Source organism: Dysidea avara, chromosome 4, assembly GCF_963678975.1.
Source record: "Dysidea avara chromosome 4, odDysAvar1.4, whole genome shotgun sequence".
Classification (NCBI taxonomy): domain Eukaryota; kingdom Metazoa; phylum Porifera; class Demospongiae; order Dictyoceratida; family Dysideidae; genus Dysidea; species Dysidea avara.
This window is the reverse complement of record NC_089275.1, coordinates 47377491-47405399: the sequence shown is the minus strand read 5'-3', so window position 1 is coordinate 47405399 and position 27909 is coordinate 47377491. Positions and strand designations below refer to the sequence as shown.

The 27909-nt window shown below is 38.5% G+C and overlaps 2 protein-coding genes across 6 annotated transcripts; both read left to right on the top strand.

Moving 5' to 3' along the window:
• The first annotated feature begins 4912 nt into the window (after window positions 1–4912).
• On the top strand, window positions 4913–6538 carry LOC136253928 (beta-1,3-galactosyltransferase 6-like). Its single transcript, XM_066046586.1, has 3 exons — window positions 4913–4992; window positions 5062–5085; window positions 5598–6538. The coding sequence occupies exons 1-3, from the start codon at window positions 4913–4915 to the stop codon at window positions 6460–6462; spliced, it is 969 nt and encodes a 322-aa protein (XP_065902658.1). The 3' UTR covers window positions 6463–6538.
• On the top strand, window positions 6515–27867 carry LOC136252509 (trans-L-3-hydroxyproline dehydratase-like). Of its 5 annotated transcripts, none has more exons than XR_010699596.1 (6): window positions 6516–6622; window positions 9488–9781; window positions 10693–10911; window positions 18417–18688; window positions 25773–26519; window positions 26860–27858. XR_010699596.1 is itself a non-coding variant. In XM_066044966.1 (5 exons), the coding sequence occupies exons 2-5, from the start codon at window positions 9502–9504 to the stop codon at window positions 26049–26051; spliced, it is 1047 nt and encodes a 348-aa protein (XP_065901038.1). In that variant the 5' UTR covers window positions 6515–6622; window positions 9488–9501; the 3' UTR covers window positions 26052–27867. The 5 variants fall into 5 exon arrangements, 3 of the variants coding, with proteins under 3 accessions (XP_065901038.1, XP_065901036.1, XP_065901037.1); XR_010699595.1 differs by having other exon boundaries at window positions 25773–26490; window positions 26860–27857; XM_066044966.1 differs by having other exon boundaries at window positions 6515–6622; window positions 18420–18688; window positions 25773–27867.
• Window positions 27868–27909: the final 42 nt, after the last annotated feature.

Genomic DNA, 27909 nt, shown 5'->3' with positions numbered 1-27909 from the left:
CCAACGAACAGCTCTATCAGATGGTGGTGGTAGGAAGTGGATAAATTATTTGGTGTAAGAAGCATTGGCTATTATCCGAGAAAAATGAGAACACTAATTTTCTCGTGGAAACTTTAATCCGCTCTAGTTAGCCAACCATAAAAGCATTTTAGCTCAAACTTGGAGGTTTAGATAGGCTATGTGTAAACTATGTCCACAATAATTTTTGTACGATTTGGTATAACCATGTACGAGAACCAGCTGATAGTTCGTGTCCGAGAATAGAGGTGGTAACACACTCGCACATTTCCGATCACAGCTTCCTGCAAATGAGATAGAAAGAAATAATCTATGGCTCTGCTGATAGCTAATGAACAACCCTAACAGATGGTGTTGGTGGTAGTCTAAGTCTTTAAAATATTTGATGTAGGATTACTGACCGGTGTCCGACAATACTTGAATTTTGTCCGAGAATATATGATTTCGAGAAACATCTTTGATGTGGTCTAACACAACAATCAAACAAGCGTTTTGGCTCAAACGTGGAGGTATAGTTAGGCTATATGCAAGGTATGTTCACACCAATTTTCGTAGGATTCCGTCCAGCAGTTTACGAGAACGAGTGTCCGAGTATACATGGTGTCCGAGAATAGATAATTTACTCTAGATCTGCGACCGCGGTCAAAGTCTTGACCTGGGAAAATTTCACCTTGACCCTTGACTTGCAGCGTTTATCGTCTTTGACCTGTGACTTGAGCGTTTCTTGTCGAACTTTTGACTTGCACTTATTTCTCTATTTTCCTATACGCATCTGCACTTGTATTATTATTATTATTGGTAATACTGTGCAGACCTCTATTAGAGTATAGTGCACAGGTCACAACATACATACAAGTATACAAATTAAATAATTGCTAGTTTTTGTTTGAACTGATCAATATCATTGGAGTCAATCACATTTTGGGGTAGATCATTCCAGATTTTGATTGCCGAAGGGAAAAAGGAGTACATATAAGAATCAATCCGTGTCATTGGTTGCATAAATCTCATATTATGACCTCTGGTACTATGTACAGTGGATATGGATGTCAGAAACGGATTTACTGGGATGTCAACAAGGTGGTTAATTATTTTAAACATCATTATGGCTTTCAGTTCATCTCTGCATCGTGCAAGTGTAGGCCAATTAAGGTCTGTAAGCATTTGCGTGACACTAGCGTAACGGGAGTAGTTGCTGGTCACAAATCTAGCAGCTTGTCGTTGTGTTCTCTCAATCATATCAATATCCCTCTTAGTATGAGGTGCCCAGACAACAGCTGCATACTCTATAATTGGCTTAACCATTGCTTTGTACAACCTGTCCTTAATTGTTGGTGTACAATTGTGGAGGTTACGCTGAAGAAAACCTTTAGTTCTGTTAGCCTTGGAAGTTATTTGTTTTATGTGTTCTGACCAGGATAGATTTTGGCTTATTGTTACACCCAAGTATTTGGCATGGTTGACTTCCTTGATTGGTTTATTTTGAACATTATACTGAGCTAGTATTATTATTATTATTATTATTATTATTTGTTAATTGGTACAAGGAAGACAAAGTCTTATAAAAACCAATCTCAATACATCTAAATAAAATCAAACCGGCGGTCATATAAAAATACATCTACTTTAGTCTTAAAGATCAGTACATTAGGTGCAGATACAATTTCGTGGGGTAAGGTGTTCCAATCATTGACGATTCTCTGTGAAAAACTATGACCTCTAATAGCAGTGTTAAAGCGATTTTTGTAAAGTTTGAGTCCATTTGATCGGGTGGGGTTGGTATTAACAGTAAAAAAATAGTCTTTGTCCACAGATACTAAATTGTTCGGGATTTTGTAAGTCATAATCAGATCCATTCTGGTTCGACGGTAAAGTAAGCTGGGTAGATTAAGTTCTTGGAGTCTTTCAGAGTATGTCAAATTATAGAAGGAGGGTATAAGTTTTGTGGCTCTTCTTTGAACTGCTTCTAATTTACGAATGTTTTTCATAAGATGAGGGTTCCAGACAGTTGACGCATAGTCCAAAATTGGGCGAACAAGAGTAACGTATAATAATCTTATTGTGTTGGCATCCCTGGAGGCAAAGGTACGTTTAATAATTCCCAATACCCTGTTAGCTTTCATTACAATTTGATTAACATGAGATGTAAACTTCAAATCTTTATCAAATACTACACCCAGATCTTTTTCCTCCACAACCATGGAGATCATATTTGCTTCATTTTCGGATGAGAAATAATACTCTGTGTTTGATGAATGTCCAATTGTGCTGTAGTGACATTTAGGAAGGTTAAGGAAGGATAGCCATGTGTCACACCATTGCAAAGTGGCATCAATGTCTTCTTGCAGAATGGAGGAATCTTCAGATGAGCAGATGGGGCGATAAAGTTTTGTGTCGTCAGCAAAGATACCCAAATAGCTCTGTATACAGTCAGGTAGGTCGTTGACATATATAATAAATAAGATGGGACCAAGCACACTACCCTGCGGGACACCACTAGTGACAGTAGACCACTCAGAGAGTGCTCCACGAACAACTACTCGTTGCTTCCTGTTTGATAAAAAAGCTTTAATCCAATGAAGTATCGAGCCATTAACACCATATGCTTCTAACTTAGTCAGCAAACGTCTGTGGGGAACCTTATCAAAAGCTTTTTGGAAATCTAGGTACACAACATCAACACTAGTTCCATCATCGATACATCTAGTCCAGTGTTCCATAACAGTCAATAGCTGCGTCTCACAAGATCTCCTGCTACGAAACCCATGTTGCTCATTGCAAAAAAAGTCATTTGCTTGGAAGTAAGACATTATCCTATTTTTAATAATTGACTCAAGCATTCTGCAAAATATTGAAGTAAGGCTGATTGGGCGATAATTGCTAGGAAGATTTGTATCACCTTTCTTATGAATGGCAGTGACTGTTGCTAGTTTCCAGCATGAAGGCAAAGAGGACTCCTGTAACGATTTATTAAATAGGAGATAGAGGGGTAAAATAAGTCCATCTTTGATTTCTTTCAACACACGTGGGTGACAGTTGTCTGGGCCACAAGATTTATTTGGCTTAAGCCGGTTGAGTTCAGTTAATATATCACAGTGTGTGATGGTAATATTGCCTAAGTGGTGGCCCATAGATTTATCTGGTAAAGATGGCAGATCTGCTTCTGGCTCAATAGTAAATACACTAGAGAAAAAATCATTTAAACATTGAGCTGCTTCACGATCAGAACAGGTGAATGATCCATCCCCTTTCCTTAAGGACATGATATCACAGCGCACTTTTGCATTCTCTCTAACATATTTCCAGAACACAGATGGATTTTCTTTGACACTATCAACAAGCTTAAGTTCAAAATTGGATTTAGCCCTTTTAACAGTAGCAGTGGCAATGTTTCTCTTTGTGGTGTAGGAAAGATAATCGACATGATGGTGAGTGGCTTTATAGGTGTTCCATGCTTTATGTTTCTGTTTAATTGCTTTAAGAGTAGAAGAATTTAGCCACTTAGGTTTAGAATTAGATTCAAACGTTTGAGTAGGAACATATTTGTCAATAAGAAATAACAGTTTAGAGTGGAAAAGTAGCCACATTTTCTCAGTATTGAGTCCTTCAAAGAGTACTTCCCAGTTGGTGTTCAATAAATCTCTAGTAATTGATACATAATCTCCACGGTTATATAGGTATTTAGATACACTATGGCATTCCACTGTGCAATAACACAAAAAGACAAACTCTATAACAATATGATCACTTTTTCCAAGTGGCGATAAAGAGGTCATACTAGACACTGTATTTTCATCATTGGTTAATATAAGGTCCAGCAAGGAAGGCACTTGGTTACTTCTAAATCTAGTGGGAAATGTGACATGTCGGATAAGATATAGGTCATCCAATAGGCTTAGAAAGGCCTCATTGTGAGTATTAGCAGGTGTGACAGTTAGAGATGTCCAGTTTATGTAGGGCATGTTAAAATCACCGACAATAAGTAGATGAGACACACCAGTATCAACAGCTTGTGTTAACAAGGAGCACAAGTGGTCAAAGTTTAGTGAGTCACTGTTAGGGGAATGATAAATTACACCCAAGAGTAAGCAGTCATTACCGGATAAGGGGATACGACACCAAATTGACTCGGAATATACCACAGAGCACAAAGCATCATCCTTGTAAGCACGAAGACTTGAGTTAACAAAAATACAAACTCCTCGTTTGTGAGGTTGAAAATTATTACAAAAAGTGTTATATCCTTGAATGCTAAGTTCTGTATTGGATTCACCAAATTTCGGGTTGATCTCTGCAAGAGCCACAATATCAGGTTTGTCAACCGAGATTCTGGTTTTAAGCTCATCTAATTTATTGGACAAAGAATCTGCATTTGTATACCAACATTTTAAAGATTTAAAAGTTGAAACTACTGGATTAGATTTGTCATGTGGAGGGTCAGAAAAGAATAGGTCAGGGTCAGAAAATCCGTTAGAGGCAGCCGGGACTGAATAGCCTAGGCTACGCATACTGCTGGTCTGCTACTGCTTGAGTAGTATCCATAGAACTGTTTACAGGTGGGGTTTTACTAACAATCTGTCCTCTACGTATCATCAGTTCACTTTCGCCATTTCTTTTGCGTCTGAGCAATTCTTCCCGCAATAACTTGTTATCCTGTCTCTCTTTTAGAGAGAGATCAGGTGTGATATAGATCTTTTGATGAACTCCTGAAAGGCCCTTCAACTTTTTAGCATTTGATAATAGTAGACGTTTATGTTGAAGGTTACAAAGATGGACCTTTAGGAGTCGGGATCTTCCTTCTATTATTTTGCCTAGACGCACGGTGCTAGAAACATCAACTGATCCAATGCCAATTTTATCAGCAATGTCGGCAACAGCATGGGTGTCATGAGTAATGCGAGTAGTGGACTCAGTTGATTCAGATTCAGGAACATTGTGTAAGATTATATTTAATTTACGGCTTTCTCTATCTCTGTATTCATTAATTACTTGTGAAGCTGACATAACAGTAACAGTTCTATAGTATTGTGTGTTTCTTGTTAGGTATCCTAAGAAATTCGCATTTTTGTGGGTTAAACACCATTTTCCAATTGTCTGCCCATTTTCCCAGTACATCTAAATCCTTCTGCAACTGATTGCAGTCTTGTAGATCCTTACTTCTTGTAAGTTACGTATAATTCCGTAAACTTGATAATAAGCTACGTATAGTTTCGATTGTGGGTTTCGAACCTTCCGTATCGTCTTGACCCTTGACCCACTGTAAGAGCTATTTTGTGACCTTGACCGTTGACTTAGAGTTTGACCGCAGTCGCAGATCGACCTACAGCAAGAGCCTGAGTGACACCCCCTTGAAGCCTTGAAGGTATTAAGGCACCCCCTACCCCAGTAATTCAAAAGGAGTCATCAGAAGTGTACACGTTATTAATTACAACAGGCCTGCCAACTCTCACGGGTTTACCGTGAGTCTCACGGTTTCACTATCCTGCTCAAGGGCAGCAGATCGAATCTCACGGTTTTTGAGGCTTGCTAACTCTCACGGTTTCACTAACCTTCGTTGGATAGAATCTCACGGTTTGTAGCACGAATGTCACGGATTTCAAGTTTAAAAAGTCGAGACCTTTTTTTTTTTTTTTTTTTTTTTTTTGGTCTCAGCACAGCATCTACCAGTTTTTTTTTACTACACACTGCAATATTACAATAAAGGTACAGAAATCTCAAGATTTTTTTACTTTCCAGGTTGGCAGGCCTGTTACAATACCAAGTGCCCCAAAAAGGTTTGACAAGAGACACCTTATCAGAGAGACTTGGTTTAAAAAGTATCAGAACAGTTCTCTAGTGACGGTGAGGTTTGTGGTGGGTTTGCTGAACCTTAGTGATCAGGTAAAGAGTGACCTATTTGCTGAGCAAGAGAAATTTCACGATCTAGTACTGATAGAAGATCTGCTAGACTCGTACAAGAACCTAACTCGCAAGACACTGTACACGTTCATATGGGTGGCTTACAATGTCAATTTTCTCTACCTGTTCAAGTGTGATGATGACACTTATCCCCAACTGGAGAGATTGTTATTTGAGTTACATGGAAGAGAGTCCACTCACAGACTTTATTGGGGATTTTTCTTGCAGAATGCACCAGTCCGTCGGACAGGCAAATGGCGTGACAGACAGTGGTCACTTGGTAAGCATTATGTCAAGTTTGCTATCGGCGGGGCATACATAATATCAAGCGACCTGATAGACCTTTTAGTTAACAATGCACTATATCTACAACTATTTACTAATGAGGATGTGGCTGTGGGACTGTGGCTAGCATCTTTTGATATTGAACGAAAACATGACTTAAGATTTTGCAGATTTTTCCATGCGCAAGAATGTACTAAGGACTCAGTGATGGCACTAGGAGTGTCAGATGATGATTTCCTGTATCTAAATATGGACAATTGAAACTGTTTAATCATTTCCATCTGTACTATATGTGTACTACAATTATGCAAGGGAAAGTACCGTTTTGTAAATTAAATTTACTTAGCGCATGTGGAATCAAAGTGTGGAATAATTAATTTTAATGGTGGATTGGCGAAATTCAGCGAGGAAAACTTGTCACGTAAGCGTTAAGTTAGTATGATGCACACAACTTGGTACCTTATGAAAGACGTGGTAACGCGAAATATACGACGCAAGAATCCAAATCAGGTCACGTGGGAAGCCATTTAGCGTCTTACGACTGAGTCTTCACTATGAAAAGTATTTGCTAAATCTGTTCCTTCCGTAACTGATCAAAATTTGAACGTCTTTAATCCCAGCTGTTGTGTTTCTAATGCTCAATGCTGGAGGATCGAGTCTAGTTTTAATAACTAGATCACTGGGTCTGGGATCCATGCATGTCCATGGTCCTCACATCATACAGGAGATGGGAAGGTAGCGACGCCATGCTAATATAGTCAAGGTGATATGGATGGAAACTTATGAAAAGAAAGCTTACCTTGAGACCAGGCAAAGTAGATTGGTAGTTTCTCATCAGCCACTTCCTAAATTTTGATGTGGACGAGTAGTCAATTTTTTTCATTATTAGAAAATCACAGCAACAATGGGCTATCTGGGGTTATCAAAGGCCTTCTTAAAGCTTATACTTATACTTTACCACCTTTATGAAGCAGGAAGAAACGTTTTTCGTAGTGTCTAGCTTGTCTAAACATCGAAATGCTGACGCACATGATCAAATATAGCAGTAATGAATTTATAGGCAGCAGGGTGGAAGATGGTGTGGGTGGGTGCCTAACACTGATGTACAGCACTGAATGAATGCAGGGAATTACCAACCATATCACATAATAGTCTCGCGTGCCAGACGGTTTGTGTGGGGGCAGCAAATAAACCGTCTGGTCACTGTTGCACACATTCCGGGACCACTGCCGGAATGTTGGCAGAGCCAATTAATCAAATTCTTAGTGTAATAAAGAAGGCTACAGATCACTTTTTTGAAAGTTTAAGAACGCTATGGGCCTAGGATCTTTGTTTCCCTAGTACAGGGCTCTTAAAAGCGTTTGTATAAGAATGATTTTGGTTCAGTACAGATTTGTGGAACGGTGAAATTGTCGAGGAAGACGTTTAGCAGTGTTTCAAATACGTCACCAGGACATTACCAGTACAATCATCGTCCTAGTCTGCTCACAGAGGTGATTGGAACGATTATTACATCATCCTTGGCGCGAAACAATACCGTGATGTAATGGTAATTGCATTCCAGTGAGTTCACGGAAAGTGTGCAACAGTGACCAGACGGTTTATTTCCGCCCCCACACAAACCGTCTGGCACGCGAGACTAATCACATAACTAGCACGATTAGCCTTTCAGTCACTAACTTTCCAATATAGCGTTGGCTACTCCAAATGAGACTGTAGTTTCTTGTCCTGATATTTTTGTCATACTTGGTGCGGCTGGGAGGCTTATCATCATTCATTATTAAAAGATGTACTATTATTAGACTATCTCAATCTCTCGAGGAGATTTCAACCGACTTCTTTGTTAGCTAACCATACATAGCAACAAAAGTCCATAATAATTATTATGGACTCTTGATAGCAATCATTCTTTTTGGGTTTTCATTGTGCTTTTTAGCAATGCAAAAGAGAAGGTTCTGTTTCTATATATCAGCACAGGAATTGGCTTTGGAAAAATAATGACATACCGATACAGGTGCTCAGACATAATGCTGACGGAGGACAGGGAACTATGTGGCCCAAATAAAATCTCTCCCATTCACCGCCTGCATCTGGACACTGTCAGCTGTAACAATTTTCTTCCATGCACACAGTACAGGCTCAGTAAAAGTGTTCCTTGAAAGGCATGTCACCTCACATACGTATCAATGTAGATGCTTCCTATTAACTCGGTACAAATGTTATTTTTGCAAATTAAAAAGAAGGTAAAGTTCCTAAGCATGCTTTTTGCAGCTTTTGTGGTTGTGCCAGGCATATATATAATGGCTTAAAAAGCTATCTAATAATGGAAATGGACCGACTGCCCACATGCAATTATGCCTGGGTGCAGGACAGATTTTTTTAATAGTGGCCTAAAGTAGCATGAGCATGTCTTCGCAGTGCTGACCTCAATTATAGTGGCAAATGTTAGATTCAAACTCCAAAATTAGTTTCAGTGTCAAGGAATTAGTAGCTCAGGTTTGATTCAATAATGTATAGATAATGCGTCTACTTATTATCCCAGAGGTGAGGATTTGAGACTACAAATTGTTGCATACTAACCAATATACTATATATGTAAACTTTGTATAAATTGCGTTAAAGCTTCAGATATTAGAGACGGTTTTGGTAGTTTGTTTCCTGTCGACTCAATGACCACTTGACATGATGTTTTATAGGAAAGTAGATCAGTAAGCTATAATACTAACCATATGAAGTTTTGGTGTGATTTGTTCTTGTTTTACAGCTTCAGCCTTCCCACAGAATACATTAAAGTTTGATCTAACACTGTGACATATTATCTTTGTTCAAAAAATCGATGAGGTGATTATAAAAATCGATTGTGGCACTGCTCAAGCGTGGTTACTATTTATGATGTGGCTTTTAACCAAGTAAATATGCGTATGTATATAGACGAGACACTACTAGAAAACCATATAATTTATATGCCCAATACTCAACCCTTTTATAGATATGGAGAGTATATATGCGTGTTAATGTGTGACTTACCTGGAATTCCCTATCTCTGGTGTTTGTCTTGTATACTTTGAGGATGACTTTAGGTGATCTGCATGTTGGTATAACATTCAAGAATGTAAAATCCACTCAAAAACAGCCAAGCTGTATAAAAAGAGTGCGGCTTTCAAAAGCCTGGGTGAAAACAGTTGTGAAATCAAAGGTGGCAGCTATGAAATGGCTGCAATGATGTTAACGATAATAAATTTAATGTCACATATCTATGTTGTATTCATTCATTGTATTATTTCAGGGAAGTTTCACAGAATGAGTCATAACAGGATCACTCCACTCAACTCTCCTTTCATCATCAAGACAATAGACATGTGTACTGCTGGTGATCCAGCTCGCATCGTCCAATCAAGATACCCGGACATTAAAGGAGCAACGATACTTGACAAGCTTCACTACGCTGAGAATCATCTTGATCACTTGAGGAAGCTTGTGATCCAGGAACCTCGTGGTCACCATGAGATGTATGGGATGGTACCTGTCAAGAGTGATCTTGATGAAGCTGACATGGCCGTGTTGTTTATAAACAGTGCAGGTAACTAGTATATAAACTTAAGGAGCAATTGTACAAAGTGGGATTTGTTATTTTGCTATTACAAGAAAAACAACAGATATATACCAATCTGTTTGTACAGTAATATCTATTCATCTGTAATTTCCTAAATTAAGACAGGAACTGGCTGCTACAGTTATGAGTTATATACAGTAGAGCCACTCTATGATGTTAACTTTGGACAAAGAATGTTTGGTCTTTTTGCAGAAGTAAAATGATTTTCCTGTTTCAGTGTAAAATATATGAACGAAACTATGCATGGGGGGAGGGGGGCTTTTCATTTCAATTGTTATCTCTGTGAGCCCCTATTTGTGAATTTGGCTCTACTTGTATTACTACACTACTTTGTTGGCTTCTTCTGTGCGTCATCCTTCTTTCTCTTTTTTCTCTCCTTTTTTTGAAGGTGTCTTCATATGACCACCTTGGATCTGCCCCTGAATGTTGTTCAATTGTTGGGGGGATGACTTTTGCTATGTCGTTTAACTTCAAACGTTGGAGAGTCAATTGTCTGAACTGAGAAGGGTATACAGCATGTAAAATCTATATGCTGAGTTTGTTCAATTACACATGTGTTCATTGTGTTGACACTATTGGCAATTAGATTAATTGGTGTTCAGGTTAGTTGATGACTTGATGTTTGGATAATTGACTCTCTACTGTGTACTAGGCAGGGGTCCGTGCTACATATACAGTGGAACTGCTTTATAACAATACTTTGGTATCATGGGGTTTAGCCCATCTTTGTCACAGTTAATTTTTTTCTTTCACAGGTAAAAATGTATGGGGCTAGGCTTGTTGGGACCAGTATCTTGTTATGGAGGCTTTTTCCATTGTGTCGTTTATTCAGAGAGTTTGCTGCTAGGTTTCACTGTGGTGTTGCATTATCATTTCAGGGTACACTCGCATGTGTAACCACTGTGCTATTGCACTGGGCAGATATGCTGTGGATCATGGTATAGTGAAGGGAGTATCACCAGAAACTATTGTAAAGATACAGTGTCCATGTGGTCTGGTTACTGCACATGTGGAGTATCAGGATGGGAAGGCTGGAGCTGTAAGGATAGACAGTGTGCCATGTTTTGTGTTTGCTGCTGATCTGACTGTTAATTTGGGTGAGTACGTATAGTGTACATGTGATATACATGTGATATACATGTGATATACATGAGTATGTGATGTACTTTGATCCCTCTGTGATTGTGGATGGTCTCATGGTATTATGGATGATACCCCCTTTGCAATATGTGCTGCGCTGACACTCAAGCATGCACTTATTGTGTAGGCAGAGCATATACGATCAGCAAACAACAGATGGTGGCTGATAGATCCGTTTATTTCAACTATACCAGCAATCTCTACCTACCCACCAAGTGTTGTAGAGAGTTTTTACCTGATTTTCGTTCAGACTGAAAGCACCCTCTGGTCTCCATGGAAACAGGTTATTGGGGCAATCAGAGAGATCATAGGGTGCCATATGTGGTAATTTGTGATGGGGGAGGATAGGAAAACCCATGTGAATTGGCATTGGGTTTATGTAAGGTGCAAAAACGTATCAGCCATTTTCTCACGTTCCTCGAATTCTACTTTGTAAGTAACAAAGGAGTGGACTATGGTAGGCCATTTGTTTCAAAATGATTATTTGATATGTTCAATGAATTATTGGTATGTGCAATGAATTATTTGGTATGTTCAATGAATTATTTGATATATTCTATAAATCATTTGGTATATTCAATGATTTTTAGTGTTTTATTTTGTGGACTATATCTTTGCGAATTATATATTTTGCATTGGTGAATAATTTCTTAGGTATCGCTATCATAAGCGGGTTGTTGTTAGTATCGCTACAGAGCTTATCAGAGGGAGTGGTAATTATTCCTAAGTGCCTAGCTCTCACAAATTTAAGCCGACATGTGTTAGGGCTGCTCCGCCATTTGCTGTAGGGGATGAAAGATGCCAAACTAGGCCAGATGGGAGTGTTGTGCTGTGAATTGTTCTAATCTATGTGTGAAAGGAAGTGGATTGAGTTTTTATACTTTCCAAAAGATCCGGATTGAAGAAATAAATGGATTGCAGTGCTGCATGTCAACAGAAAGGATTGGTAGCTAGCTACTCAGTGAAGCATACGGTCATATGTAGCCGGTAAACATGCAGTCATTAATGGAGAAAAAGAGTAGCTAACAACCAGTTTGCATTGAACTACGTCCCTTCTATCTTCAAATGTGTTGACGGTCTGATGAGACAAAAATGGAAGCTCAGATTTTCAAAGAAGAACAGCCTCCAGAAAACGAAGGATACTGGAACACACCGAGAACTCTTGGATAACTGCATGAATAGCAAAAGGAAAAAGCAAAGGAATGCAGAGTCTAACAGAAGGAGCTAGGTAACTGGAAGAAGAAAGAACAGCCGGCAAAGATTAGAGGAAGAGATGTGAAGAAGATGAGAGGGATAGATTACAACGAGCTGAAGAAATACTTAAATTAGACTATGATGAACTACACAAGAAATAATGAAGAACTACTCCAGAAGTATAAGGCTGTGGAAGAGCTTGAACTCCTGAGAACAAGAGAAGCCAAACTGAACATAAAGGTCAATTGGTTACAATCAGCCGACAGACAGAGTTTAGAAGACAACAATAAGCAGGTGAAGTTTTATACTGGGCTGCCGTCTTTTGCAGTTTTGCTAGCTATATACCTGAATGCCATTTTTTCTGGCTGTGCCATGTTTGATCAGCTCTTAATTACTTTGATGAAATTATGCTTAAATATTCCACATCAAGATTTGGCATGACAAGGGCTCAAACTTGGTTGAACTATAAAAGCATAACACATACAAACTTTTAATAAGCATCACTCAAAAGACTGGGGTGGAAGGGTATCCGATCTAAATTTGACTGAAAATTGTGCTCTGCTTTCAACACTGTTGCCTGGAGATGTCATCTTAGTGGATTGCGGCTTCACAATTGATCAGGTTGCATTGTGCAGAAGTCAAGATACATTGGGGAAAAAACAGTTAAGTTAGAAGTTGACACTGCTTACCAGCTGTCTCAAGTTAGGATACATGTTGAAAGAGTTATCGGGCTGGTGAGGCAAAAGTTTTCGATATTGCAATCAACTCTTTCTATTAATATGCTCAAAGGTGATGAAGGAGAGCATATCTCCTATTGATAAAATAGGTGCACTATGTGACTTGGTATAGTACCATTTTAACTATCTTTTTATATAACGTACACTGTTAATATTTAGTATGTGAAATAATGTGCATTGTTGATATTTATGTTATCGAAATGTACATGTAAAATAATTAGTGATTCTTTGTCTTCTTTGATTTCCTTGAGCTCCTTAGCTTGTGGCAGTCTGGACAATAATATTTTCCTTTTGGCCATCTTTTCCAGTTATTTGTAAACGTGAAAATGAAAAATTTTATCCTGCTATCACAGCAAATCATGACATCATAATCTTCCACTTTACCGCAATAGCAGTACCTTGCTGGTCATTAGAAGAACTTGAAGAAGCATGGACATCATTGTTCCTAAAGCTAGCAGTGGCATCCACCTCACCAACCTGAGAGTCGGTAGAATCTACTTTGCTTACATCAACAATTGAGCTTGTACCATCTGCATCACTACTAGCTGTACTGCCAGACAAATGTAGTGGCATTATTAGTTACTTCTAAATAACTTTCCCACTACTTCAGGCAATATGGCTAATTTAATAAATGGCTCGACATTACGTATAGCAGAGTCAATAAAATCAGAACCTAGCTCTACTTTCTGGTAAAATTATTTCATCTTCCCTCCAAGCTACACAATTGCAATATTGTACATGATCATTTGCAGTTGAACTTGATAATAGTACATGCATGTAATCTTCTTAAAGTGCTACTGTCGTGTTCTAAGGAAAAGGAGGGATTATCAAGAATGGCCTCAGAGAATGCCTTATTTTTGCAAGAGAAAAGACACTTGATTTCTAAAATATGACACAATAGACTACACCATCTGGTGATGCACATGAATAAATCCTTTTTCATGACAAGCTTGCATTTTTTCTGTGTATGCTACCCTGGAAATATCTTCATACTTACACTCATACTGGCATGCAGAGGATGTAAACTCAGGATAGCATGTAACAAAACAGATGGTTGCTAGTGTGCAAGGCTTCATGCAACTTGGATACTGATATCCTGCCTGCACTTTTAGTCCAGTCATTTTACTGTTTAACCAGGGGCGGATCCAGGGTCTGGAAAGAGGGGGGGCACCTTGCTGAAAAAAAAAAAAAAAAAAAAAAAAGGTCACAACAATAATAGCTAGTTATCCTTTACCAAATATATTATATCACGTATGTTATGTAAAATAAAATCCTATTTATAGCTTCCTAAGTAAGCTACACTTCCCCATGAACACTGTGACTGCTTTATTAGAGTGATTGGTGATTGACTGCTCTATTAGAGTATCTCGATCTTATATACATTTTTTTAAGGGGGGGGCACGTGCCCCCCCTGGATCCGCCCCTGTTAACCTTTAACTAACTAATTGCAACAAAACAGTTTCAACTGTTTCTGGTACAGAAAAATATGCTCTACACCATACCAAAAGTCTTGGTGAGTCTCATGGGGGGAAGTGCTTTTTTGTGACCTTTTATAGCCATTTTTAGCTTTAAAATGTGATTTTCAGTTCCATTTCATCTATGCATTATCCAAACCACTCAAATTAGGTATTAAATGATTGTTCTTACCATAAGGAACAATGTGATACTTGTTTGGTGTCCATAGCTTAATCTGTTCAAAAGTTAATCAAGACACACGGTAGTGTGTCGTGCGGCCCAAGAAGCCGGCGCGTAACACCCGTGAGTATATTGACAGGAAGAAAGAAAACGCAATTTTCGCACCTCCGTAGCTCTGTGCTTCCTTGATGAAACAAGACGATTTTTGCTGTGGACATGCCCCCCAACTGCAGCACTCCACATTCCAAATTTGAGCGAAATCGCTTCGCGCGTTCCCGAGATATGCGACTTCAAAAATTGGCTCAGTTTCTTCGTTTTTTTTCTTCTTATTTTTCTTTTTCTTGTCGCACACTTACAAAAACTGCTATAAAACTCGAACTCCATATCCGATTGCCTTGAAATTTGGCACACAGACGGGGAATATAAAGGCGCATCTCGGTACCAACTTTGGATGGAATACGATAAACAGGCAAAGAGTTATGAGCAATTATTCACGAAAAATAACACCAATATGTTGCCACGCCTACAGGGTAAACCGCGTATGGGAAGAAGCTGAAAATCGGTGGGTGAATAGGTTAACTATTGAACCTCAAACCTTTTGTGGTTTGAAAGAAATCGAGCTAAAAAACAGGAAGATACAACGAAAAAACCAACAGTGTGTAACAATTACGCAATCGAGATTAGCTAATAAAAAAACGACTGCTTGCCACGCCTACCAGATAAACCGCTTGGGGTAATGCTTTGAAAATCGTTGTACAGATGAAGTAATTATCTTAGAAAGGCTCATCAATGGTGTAGAAGAATCAGACTGAAAGCCACGGAGTTATAACACGAAATCCAACTTGGAGCAGCAAGTGCGAGATCGAGATACTCTAATAGAGCAGTCATCCTAATAGAGCAGTCATCCTAATAGAGCAGTCATCCTAATAGAGCAGTCACCCTGAAGAGAATTCAAGAGATCAGCTAGAAATAAGAAACCTGTACAGAGATCAGCTACACACAAGTCACCCTGTAGAGAGATCAGCTAGAAGAAGTTACCTTGTAGGGAGTTCATACAACTATGGAAAGAGATAGTTCAACTAGAAAAAATCACCTTGTAGAGTTCAGCTACAAAGAAACCGCCATGTAGAGAGTTCAGCTACAAACAAATCGCCCTGTGGAGAGATCAATAGAAGAAGTTACCTTGCAGAGAGTTCAGCTACAAAGAAACCATCATGTAGAGAGTTCAGCTACAAACAAATCACCCTGTGGAGAGATCAATAGAAGAAGTTACCTTGCAGAGAGTTCAGCTACAAAGAAACCATCATGTAGAGAGTTCAGCTACAAACAAATCTCCCTGTAGAGAGATTAGCTAGAAGAAGTTACCTTGTAGAGAGTTCAGCTACAAAGAAACCATCATGTAGAGAGTTCAGCTACAAACAAATCTCCCTGTAGAGACATCAGCTAGAAGAAGTTACCTTGTAGAGAGTTCAGCTTCAAACAAATCACCCTGTAGAAAGATCAGCTAGAAGAGGTCACCTTGTAGAGAGTTCAGTTACAAAGAAACCACCATGTAGAGAGCTCAGCTACAAACTAGTGACCTTGTAGAGTCATCAGCTAGAAGAAGTTACCTTGTAGAGAGTTCAGCTACAAAGAAGCCATTCTTTAAAGAGCTCAGCTGCAAACGAATCACCTGTACAGAATTCAGCTACAAATAAATCACCCTGTAGAAAGATGAGCTAGAAAAAGTTACCTTGTAGAGAGTTCAGTTACAAAGAAATCACCATGTAGAGAATTCAGCTACAAACTAGTGACCCTGTAAAGACATCAGCTAGAAGAAGTTACCTTGAGAGAGTTCAGCTACAAAGAAACCATTATTTAAAGAGCTCAGCTGCAAACAAATCACCTGTACAGAATTCAGCTACGAACAAATCACCCTGTAGAGAGATCAGCTAGAAGAAGTTACCTTGAGAGAGTTCAGCTACAAAGAAACCATTTTGTAAAGAGCTCAGCTGCAAACAAATCACCTGTACAGAATTCAGCTACGAACAAATCACCCTGTAGAGAGATCAGCTAGAAGAAGTTACCTTGTAGATAGTTCAGTTACAAACAAATCTCCCTGTAGAGAGGTCAGCTAGAAGAAATTACCTTGTAGAGAGTTCAGCTGCAAAGAAATCACCACTGCCCAAATTTCAAGGCAATAGCTCTTTCCAATCTGAAGTTATCAATTGTCAAAGTTGGCAAATTGGATGTGTGTGGAAGGCCCCTTTTCGCAAATCCGGTCACATATGTATTATATATATAATTTGTACATTTACTGATAAAATATTTAAAGTACTTCATCTTTTCTTCTTCCTGTAGTAAAGAAAAAAAACATAGGTTAAAAAAATCCCAAAGCTGGCCATAGGCCGGCTTTGGGGTATACAAATACAAAAAGAAATGAAATCTAATCCAAAACAGCCAAGCTGTAAAAAAACAGTGCGGCCCTCAAAAAGGCTATGGTGAAAAAAGATGTGAAATCCAAGGTGGCGGCCAAGAAATGGCTGTGATGGTAGGTTAATGGTAAAAATTTTAATAACGACAATTCAGGTGAATTTTTGTGCCGCTTCACAAAATTTATCTGAATTGTCATTATTAAAATTTTTACCATTAACCTACCATCACAGCCATTTCTTGGCCGCCACCTTGGATTTCACATCTTTTTTCACCATAGCCTTTTTGAGGGCCGCACTGTTTTTTTACAGCTTGGCTGTTTTGGATTAGATAACCATTTACTTATCATTATTTAGTCCCGCCCACACATATAATTGGATTTTGTTTAAAGCAATTTCTTTCTGGATTAATGACACTTTAGGAGACATGTTTTCACAACAGAAGGTCATGATGAAACCTTAGATGTATTTGTTACCGTGGAAACACATAGTACGTACTTCATACAATGATTGTAATAATTATTATATGTTATGAACTATACGTACTTCAGATGTACACAACTGAGTTAGTGCAAGTTTAAAGTAGAAATTAGTGTAATACAAATAGTTACTCATGTTGCATCTTCATCATTTTCAATTACTTCTGAATTAGTACATCCTGACCCTCTGCAGTTGCCATGAACAACAGAACATTTCACTTTGTGCTGCTTGCATGTGCACCTCATACTGCTACAGTCAGCCTGACAGTTACATCTGATTATGCAATCATGCCAGTCTGAGGTCTCATAATCTTCTTTTTTTTTTCAAAACCAATGAAAAATGCAAAGAAGTTCAAAGAGTAAGGCTATCAAAGAGTAATTGGGTCCTGAAATATGCAGTAATATCCTTTTTCTGCATGTAGTCCTTAGCTGCGATACTACTTCACACCTGTTTGGTATTGGAAAGGGCACATATCTACAAAGAAATTCTAGTAAACTTTTGAGAACAAGCCAAACCTGTATTTGCTTAAGAGTCAGCCACCCTGAAGAAATTAAATTCCCTTTGCAGGAGAACAAGCATTAGTTACTTTGTACAATGGGACACCTGGTAAGTCACTGGACTCTCCATGCCATAAACATTTCGACAAAAAAATTGCCACAAACACATCTTTTATCCATCTGCAAACCTTAAATAATTGCCACCTACTTCAGCTGCAAAATATTACAACCTTTAATTTTATTTTCAAATATTGGAGTGGAAAGGTAGTAGTGGTGAAATTAGCCCCCTATATAGAATGCATGGGGATGGAAGAAAAGTGATGAAACTGCATGGGTGGCGATTGTGTGTGTCTAGTGTGTGCATAGGTGTGTATGTGTAGTGTGTTTGTGTGTGCGTGCGTATGTGTACATGTGAGTGTGTATAGTGTAGTGTGCTTATTGTGTTTCTGTATTTGCTCATGCATGTGCTGTACATGTGGTTACATGACTCTTTGTTTTTTCCCTACAGCAGGTTATGGGACTATACATTATGATATTGCCTACGGAGGCAGCTACTTCATTTACACTGACATAACACAATTTGGATTAGACATTCACTCATCTCCAGCTAGCCATATTGTATCAGAAGCATTAAAACTCAAAGCAGCTGTGGTAGCATCAGTCACTTTGACTCATCCTGTACAAGATGAACTAGCCTTTTTCTCAGCAGTGTATTTCTATTGTGGTTCTTTGGAGAGTTTATCTGACACCATCTCTGAACTGTGTATATATGATGATACGGTTAGTGTGTTTAAAGACTGCATACATTTATTATTTGGCAGTCTAGTGTTAATATAGCAACATTCAGGGGTGGGCCAGTGAAATTTAAAGCACGCAACAGACATGGACTGGAGGAATTTTAGAGGCTCTAAGATTGTAGACTTTTTTCACTGTGTAGAGTACCTCCTTTTTAGTAACTGTGGTGTGTGTGTGTGTGTGTGTGTGTGTGTGTGTGTGTGTGTGTGTGTGTGTGTGTGTGTGTGTGTGTGTGTGTGTGTGTGTGTGTGTGTGTGTGTGTAGAAGGGTTGGGGGGAGGGGGGGGGTCAATACCAGCATTCCTTGGTCCTGTTTCCACTTACTATTATATGCAGTTTTGTAACATTAACAACAAACATTAAGCTCATGGACAGACTACATTTATGGTGTCCAATGTTTCAGCGGCAGAGCATACCTGGGTACTTGCCAGACTAATGGAAATATCAGTGTCATTGACAAAAACGGAGCAGTAGAGCACATTAAATCCCATATAAGGTAAAAAATAATATGCTGCTTCTTGCTGTATTGCAGAAATATTAAGTTGACTTAGGGATATGGTGAAAAGTTAGGATTATTTCAGTAATGGATGATAATCAGGAACATAGCTGTATGGTGGCATTTTGATTCAAGAGAAATTATGTTTTGGTTTTAATGGAACTGTCCAATATTATTTCTATTAGAACAGTCATACAGTGATGGGTCGCCATAATGAAGTAGTCAGATATAGCTCAATGTAATCATCTGATGTAAAGGTTATCTAATCCAAAACAGCCAAGCTGTAAAAAAACAGTGCGGCCCTCAAAAAGGCTATGGTGAAAAAAGATGTGAAATCCAAGGTGGCGGCCAAGAAATGGCTGTGATGGTAGGTTAATGGTAAAAATTTTAATAACGACAATTCAAGTGAATTTTTGTGCCACTTGGTCTTGGCAAAAAAATTCACCTAAATTGCCGTTATTAAAATTTTTACCATTAACCTACCATCACAGCCATTTCTTGGCCGCCACCTTGGATTTCACATCTTTTTTCACCATAGCCTTTTTGAGGGCCGCACTGTTTTTTATAGCTTGGCTGTTTTGGATTAGATTTCATTTCTTTTTGTATTTGTATACCCCAAAGCCGCCTATGGCCAGTTTTGGGACTTTTTTAACCTGTCTTTTTTTCTTTACTACAGGAAGAAGAAAATGTGAAGCAGATGTACTTTAAATATTTCTGATTTAATCAGTAAATGTACAAATTATATAGATAATACATATATTTATCATAGAACTCTCCATGGTGGTTTCTTTGTAACTGAACACTGTACAAGGTGACTTCTTCTTGCTGCTCTCTCTACAGGGTGAATGTTTGTAGCTGAACAATCTACAAGGTAACTTCTTCTAGCTGATCTATCTACAGGGTGATTTGTTTGTAGCTGAACTATCTACAAGGTAACTTCTTTTAGCTGATCTCTCTACAGGGTGATTTGTTTGTAGCTGAATTCTGTGCAGGTGATTTGTTTGCAGCTGAGCTCTTTACAGAATGGTTTCTTTGTATCTGAACTCTCTACAAGGTAACTTCTTCTAACTGATCTTTCTACAGGGCAATTTGTTTGTGGCTGAATTTTCTACAGGGTGATTTCTTTGCAGCTGAACTCTCTACATGGTGGTTTCTTTGTAACTGAACTCTCTACAAGGTAATTTCTTCTAGCTGATCTCTCTACAGGGAGATTTGTTTGTAGCTGAACTCTCTACAGGTGATTTGTTTGCAGCTGAACTCTCTACATGATGGTTTCTTTGTAACTGAACTCTCTACAAGGTAATTTCTTCTAGCTGATCTCTCTACAGGGAGATTTGTTTGTAGCTGAACTCTCTACAGGTGCTTTGTTTGCAGCTGAACTCTCTACATGATGGTTTCTTTGTAGCTGAACTCTCTACAAGGTAACTTCTTCTAGCTGATCTTTCTACAGGGTGATTTGTTTGTAGCTGAACTATCTACAAGGAAACTTCTTCTAGCTGATCTCTCTACAAGGAGATTTGTTTGTAGCTGAACTCTCTACAGGTGATTTCTTTGCAGCTGATCTCTCTACATGATGGTTCTTTGTAGCTAAACTCTCTACAAGGTGACTTCTTCTAGCTGATCTTTCTACAGGGTGATTTGTTTGCAGCTGAACTCTCTACAAGTGATTTGTTTGCAGCTGAACTGTCTACATGATGGTTTCTTTGTAGCTGAACTCTCTACAAGGTAACTGATGTCTCTACAAGGTCACTAGTTTGTAGCTGAACTCTCTACATGGTGGTTTCTTTGTAACTGAACTATCTATAAGGTGACTTCTTCTAGCTGATCTTTCTAGAGGGTGATTTGTTTGTAGCTGAACTCTCTACAAGGAAAATTCTTCTAGCTGATGTCTCTACAGGGAGATTTGTTTGTAGCTGAACGCTCTACAGGTGATTTCTTTGCAGCTGAACTCTCTACATGATGGTTTCTTTGTAACTGAACTCTCTACAAGGTGACTTCTTCTAGCTGATCTTTCTACAGGGTGATTTGTTTGTAGCTGAACTCTCTACATGATGGTTTCTTTGTAACTGAACTCTCTACAAGGTAATTTCTTCTAGCTGATCTCTCTACAGGGAGATTTGTTTGTAGCTGAACTCTCTACAGGTGATTTGTTTGCAGCTGAACTCTCTACATGATGGTTTCTTTATAGCTGAACTCTCCACAAGGTAACTTCTTCTAGCTGATCTTTCTACAGGGTGATTTGTTTGTAGCTGAACTCTCTACAAGGAAACTTATTCTAGCTGATCTCTCTACATGGAGATTTGTTTGTAGCTGAACTCTCTACAGGTGATTTGTTTGCAGCTGAACTCTCTACATGATGGTTTCTTTGTAACTGAACTCTCTACAAGGTGACTTCTTCTAGCTGATCTTTCTACAGGGTGATTTGTTTGTAGCTGAACTCTCTACATGATGGTTTCTTTGTAACTGAACTCTCTACAAGGTAATTTCTTCTAGCGGATCTCTCTACAGGGAGATTTGTTTGTAGCTGAACTCTCTACAGGTGATTTGTTTGCAGCTGAACTCTCTACATGATGGTTTCTTTATAGCTGAACTCTCCACAATGTAATTTCTTCTAGCTGATCTTTCTACAGGGTGATTTGTTTGTAGCTGAACTCTCTACAAGGAAACTTATTCTAGCTGATCTCTCTACATGGTGATTTGTTTGTAGCTGAACTCTCTACAGGTGATTTGTTTGCAGCTGAACTCTCTACATGATGGTTTCTTTGTAACTGAACTCTCTACAAGGTAATTTCTTCTAGCTGATCTCTCTACAGGGAGATTTGTTTGTAGCTGAACTCTCTACAGGTGATTTGTTTGCAGCTGAACTCTCTACATGATGGTTTCTTTGTAGCTGAACTCTCTACAAGGTAACTGATGTCTCTACAAGGTCACTAGTTTGTAGCTGAACTCTCTACGTGGTGGTTTCTTTGTAACTGAACTCTCTACAAGTTGACTTCTTCTAGCTGATCTTTCTAGAGGGTGATTTGTTTGTAGCTGAACTCTCTACAAGGAAACTTCTTCTAGCTGATCTCTCTACAGGGAGATTTGTTTGTAGCTGAACTCTCTACAGGTGATTTCTTTGCAGCTGATCTCTCTACATGATGGTTCTTTGTAGCTGAATTCTCTACAAGGTGACTTCTTCTAGCTGATCTTTCTACAGGGTGATTTGTTTGTAGCTGAACTCTATACAGGTGATTTGTTTGCAGCTCAACTGTCTACATGATGGTTTCTTTGTAGCTGAGCTCTCTACAAGGTAACTGATGTCTCTATAAGGTCACTAGTTTGTAGCTGAACTCAGAGAGTTCAGCTGCAAACAAATCACCTGTAGAGAGTTCAGCTACAAACAAATCTCCCTGTAGAGAGATCAGCTAGAAGAAATTACCTTGTAGAGAGTTCAGTTACAAAGAAACCATCATGTAGAGAGTTCAGCTACAAACAAATCACCCTGTAGAAAGATTAGCTGGAAGAAGTCACCTTGTAGAGAGTTCAGCTACAAAGAAAGCATCGTGTAGAGAGTTCAGCTGCAAAGAAATCACCTGTAGAGAGTTCAGCTACAAACAAATCTCCCTGTAGAGACATCAGCTAGAAGAAGTTTCCTTGTAGAGAGTTCAGCTACAAAAAAATCACCCTCTAGAAAGATCAGCTAGAAGAAGTCACCTTGTAGAGAGTTCAGTTACAAAGAAACCACCACTTAGTACATGATGGTTTCTTTGTAGCTGAACTCTCCACAAGGTAACTTCTTCTAGCTCATCTTTCTACAGGGTGATTTGTTTGTAGCTGAACTCTCTACAAGGAAACTTCTTCTAGCGGATCTCTCTACAGGGAGATTTGTTTGTAGCTGAACTCTCTACAGGTGATTTCTTTGCAGCTGATCTCTCTACATGATGGTTCTTTGTAGCTGAATTCTCTACAAGGTGACTTCTTTTAGCTGATCTTTCTACAGGGTGATTTGTTTGTAGCTGAACTCTCTACAGGTGATTTGTTTGTAGCTGAACTCTCTACAAGGAAACTTCTTCTAGCGGATCTCTCTACAGGGAGATTTGTTTGTAGCTGAACTCTCTACAGGTGATTTCTTTGCAGCTGATCTCTCTACATGATGGTTCTTTGTAGCTGAATTCTCTACAAGGTGACTTCTTCTAGCTGATCTTTCTACAGGGTGATTTGTTTGTAGCTGAACTCTATACAGGTGATTTGTTTGCAGCTCAACTGTCTACATGATGGTTTCTTTGTAGCTGAGCTCTCTACAAGGTAACTGATGTCTCTATAAGGTCACTAGTTTGTAGCTGAACTCAGAGAGTTCAGCTGCAAACAAATCACCTGTAGAGAGTTCAGCTACAAACAAATCTCCCTGTAGAGAGATCAGCTAGAAGAAATTACCTTGTAGAGAGTTCAGTTACAAAGAAACCATCATGTAGAGAGTTCAGCTACAAACAAATCACCCTGTAGAAAGATTAGCTGGAAGAAGTCACCTTGTAGAGAGTTCAGCTACAAAGAAAGCATCGTGTAGAGAGTTCAGCTGCAAAGAAATCACCTGTAGAGAGTTCAGCTACAAACAAATCTCCCTGTAGAGACATCAGCTAGAAGAAGTTTCCTTGTAGAGAGTTCAGCTACAAAAAAATCACCCTCTAGAAAGATCAGCTAGAAGAAGTCACCTTGTAGAGAGTTCAGTTACAAAGAAACCACCACGTAGTACATGATGGTTTCTTTGTAGCTGAACTCTCCACAAGGTAACTTCTTCTAGCTCATCTTTCTACAGGGTGATTTGTTTGTAGCTGAACTCTCTACAAGGAAACTTCTTCTAGCGGATCTCTCTACAGGGAGATTTGTTTGTAGCTGAACTCTCTACAGGTGATTTCTTTGCAGCTGATCTCTCTACATGATGGTTCTTTGTAGCTGAATTCTCTACAAGGTGACTTCTTTTAGCTGATCTTTCTACAGGGTGATTTGTTTGTAGCTGAACTCTCTACAGGTGATTTGTTTGCAGCTGAACTCTCTACATGATGGTTTCTTTGTAGCTGAACTCTCTACAAGGTAACTGATGTCTCTACAAGGTCGCTAGTTTGTAACTGAACTCTCTACAAGGTGACGGCTTCTAGCTGATCTTTCTACAGGTGATTTGTTTGCAGCTGAACTCTCTACATGATGGTTTCTTTGTAGCTGAACTCTCTACAAGGTAACTTCTTCTAGCTGATCTTTCTACAGGATGATTTGTTTGTAGCTGAACTCTCTACAAGGTAGTTTCTTTGCAGCTGAACTCTACAAGGTGATTTCTTCTAGCTGAACTATCTCTTTCCATAGTTGCATTAACTCCCTACAAGGTAACTTCTTCTAGCTGATCTCTCTACAGGGTGAATTGTTTGTAGCTGATCACTCTACAGGGTGAATTGTTTGTAGCTGATCTCTATACAGGTTACCTGTTTCTAGCTGATCTCTTGAATTCTCTTCAGGGTGACTGCTCTATTAGGATGACTGCTCTATTAGAGTATCTCGATCTCGCACTTGCTGCACCAAGTTGGATTTCGTGTTATAACTCCGTGGTTTTAAGTCTGATTCTTCTACACCATTGAAGAGCCTTTCTAAGATGATTACTCCATCTATACAGCGATTTTCAAAGCATTATCCCAAGCGGTTTATCTGGTAGGCTTGGCAAGTAATAGTTTTTTATTAGCTAACCTCGATTGCGTAATTGTTACACACTGTTGGTTTTTTCGTTGTATCTTCCTGGTTTTTAGCTCGATTTCTTTCAAACCACAAAAGGTTTGAGGTTCAATAGTTAACCTATTCACCCACCGATTTTCAGCTTCTTCCCATACGCGGTTTACCCTGTAAGCGTGACAACATATTGGTGTTATTTTCCGTGAATAATCGATCATAACTCTTTTCCTGTTTATCGTATCCTAGCCAAAGTTGGTACAGAGATGCGCCTTTATACCCCGCTTCAGTGTGCCAAATTTCAAGGCAATCGGATATGGCGTTCGCGGTTTACAGCAGTTTTTGTAAGTGTGCGAAAAGAGGAAGAAAAATAAGAAGAAAAAAAAAATGAAGAAACTAAGCCAATGTTTGAAGTTGCATATCTCGGGAACGCTTGAAGCGATTTCGCTCAAATTTGGAATGTGGAGTGCTGAAGGTGGAGGGAGTGTCCACAGCAAAAATCGTCTTGTTTCATCAAGGCATCACAGAGCTACGGAGGTGCGAAAATTGCGTTTTCTTCCTTCCTGTCAATATACTCACGGGTGTTGCGCGCCGGCTTCTTGGGCCGCACGACACACTACCGTGTGTCTTGATATGAGCTGAAAACATTGCCATAAATGATGAAATTCAGCAACCAAATTACATTATTTCTAGCAAACAAAATCACTCAGTATTTGTGAGCGTAACAGCCTCATGTCTATGAAGAGTAACTAAAGGATGGTCCATCCAATGCAGCTTTATTTCTTGGAACTTAGTATTGTCAACTTCATGCCATACATGATAGCAAAGCGTTCATAATTCTATTATTTATCTCGGATGAGCTATTTTTCTATTCTACATATAGGTATGTCGTAGTCCTTGTGGTTCTGGTTGTAGTGGCTTCCTAGCCCTACTCTACCACAGGAGACTATTCAAGGAGGGAGAAGTGAAGAAATTTGTTAATAGCAAGACTCGGTCATCCTTCAATGGGAAGATAGTGAAACAAGTTAAAGTAAAGGATACTCCAGCAGTGATCGTGGAGATATCAGGGAAGGGTTACTATACTGGAGAGTGTATACCTTCTACTGTGAACAAGATGACCCTCAACCTTCATTTCTTGTTAAATAGCAATATTTATAAATAACTATATATATATATATATATAAATGATGTATTTTTATTATTTTTATTTATTTTGAGCCATGACTTTCATTGTGATGCAGAGTGTGTGCTAGAGGCAATAAGGGTCCCCAGAAATTTAAAAAATGCTGAATTTGAGTCACTAAAATATATTTTGTTACTAAAATTTTGGACTTCTTTTATACTAAAATTGTGGACTTTTTCAAGGGGGAGATAAAGTTAATCACCATCATTCTAGAAGGATCGTGAGGTTTTTGCAACTGTTTCAAAGTCTGCAGTTATCAAAAATTGTTTGTGACTTCTCTGATAAGGTCAAGTTATTCTTTTCATAGATTGCTGGACATTAATGTGACCGGATTAGCGAAAAGGGGTCTTCCACACTATTGACTTAAACTTGGTCAGGAGTAAGCACCAACATAGCTCAATGGATGGTTAAATTTCAGGTTAATAGCTGTGTTACTTGAACACTACGGTATGGTCTCCCAAGTTTATGGAATTGGATGTGTGTGAATGGAAGACCCTTTTGAATATGCAGTCACAATACACCTTTGAGTTTGTATGTGTTAGCTACCATTAAGGGATCAGATGGGTATGATTAATTAGTTACTGTAGGAGGACAGGAGGTATGTAGTTATGTTACATAAGATAACAACATAATGAATGTACTGTGTGGGCCTAAATATTTTGAAAATTTCCAGGTTGAGCAAATGTAAAATAAAATTTTGTGAATTTACAAACAATCCCATGTCATATGTGACCCTATTTTAAAAAACCATACATTTTGGCACATTGGCTAATTTTCTTTTTTATAGCTACAATGAAGCACTGAGTGGTTATCTACCCTGTGTGAAAATTTTGTGATGATACATTGAAGCATTCCAAAGATATGGCTATTTTACTGTCTAATACATAACAAACTAAATTTTCATTATCAGTTTATAGTACTGTATAGTGATCAGGTGTGACAAATTGATGACAAATCATTTGTTGACAAAGATCTCCATTCTTAATCTAAAATGATGAAAAGGGATCTTTGATATTTTAATCATGTGTTCTTTGAGCTTTTCCTCAATTAAATCACATGCATTATTGTCTATAGACAAGAAAATGTTTGGTTTTGGGAATGAACAAATCACCCAATTTGTGCTCTCCCACCCATGCATTGTGAAACTACTACATGGTCTGATATAATTGAGTATAATTATCTCCTAGAATAAAGAAGCTATATGAGTGTGAAATTTCACAGTAAGAAGGCTGAATAGTTAGTTGCTTTATCAGAAATCTTTTGATTATCTTGACCCTATCATGCTAACACAATTGTTCAGTACGTTAGTTCGACACATCTTAGAATATAACAATGTTATTTGGGGACCTCATTACACTCTTGATCAGAGAAAGATAGAGAATTAAGGTGCAACGAAGAGCTACCCGTCTTCTCCCACAACTACAGGATAAATACTATTCTGAGAGGTTGACATTATTATCATTGCCATCACTCCAATACAGACGCCTGAGAGGTGACCTAATTTTCCTTTATAAAATTTTCTCAGATACTACCTGCACCAGGGGGCATCAGTTCAAGTTGTTTAAGGAACAGTCAAGATTGTTGTGTAGATCAAATTACTTCAGTTATTAATAGGATCACTAATGATTGGAATACGTAGCTTACCTACTTATGTGGTAAACAGTATAATTAATACTTTTAAATCATTGTTAGACAGTTAAGTTATTTACTAGATTCAAGATGTATTTTTGTATAATACTTTGCAATGATCAGGTATACAGGCTATGCCAAATTACCTGTATTTAATCATCAGTAATCAAAAAAAAATTTTAAAAGTGCTGAAATTTTCAGTTGAGCA

Coding starts and splice junctions, on each gene's coding strand:
- LOC136253928 (XM_066046586.1), top strand. CDS start 4,913: ATGCGAGTAGTGGACTCAGTTGATTCAGATTCAGGAACATTGTGTAAG. Junction 4,993..5,061: donor TTACGGCTTTCTCTATCTCT/GTATTCATTAAT, acceptor GTTTCTTGTTAG/GTATCCTAAGAAATTCGCAT. Junction 5,086..5,597: donor CCTAAGAAATTCGCATTTTT/GTGGGTTAAACA, acceptor CACGGTTTGTAG/CACGAATGTCACGGATTTCA.
- LOC136252509 (XM_066044965.1), top strand. CDS start 9,502: ATGAGTCATAACAGGATCACTCCACTCAACTCTCCTTTCATCATCAAG. Junction 9,782..10,692: donor GTTGTTTATAAACAGTGCAG/GTAACTAGTATA, acceptor TTATCATTTCAG/GGTACACTCGCATGTGTAAC. Junction 18,689..25,772: donor TGTGTATATATGATGATACG/GTTAGTGTGTTT, acceptor TTCTACATATAG/GTATGTCGTAGTCCTTGTGG.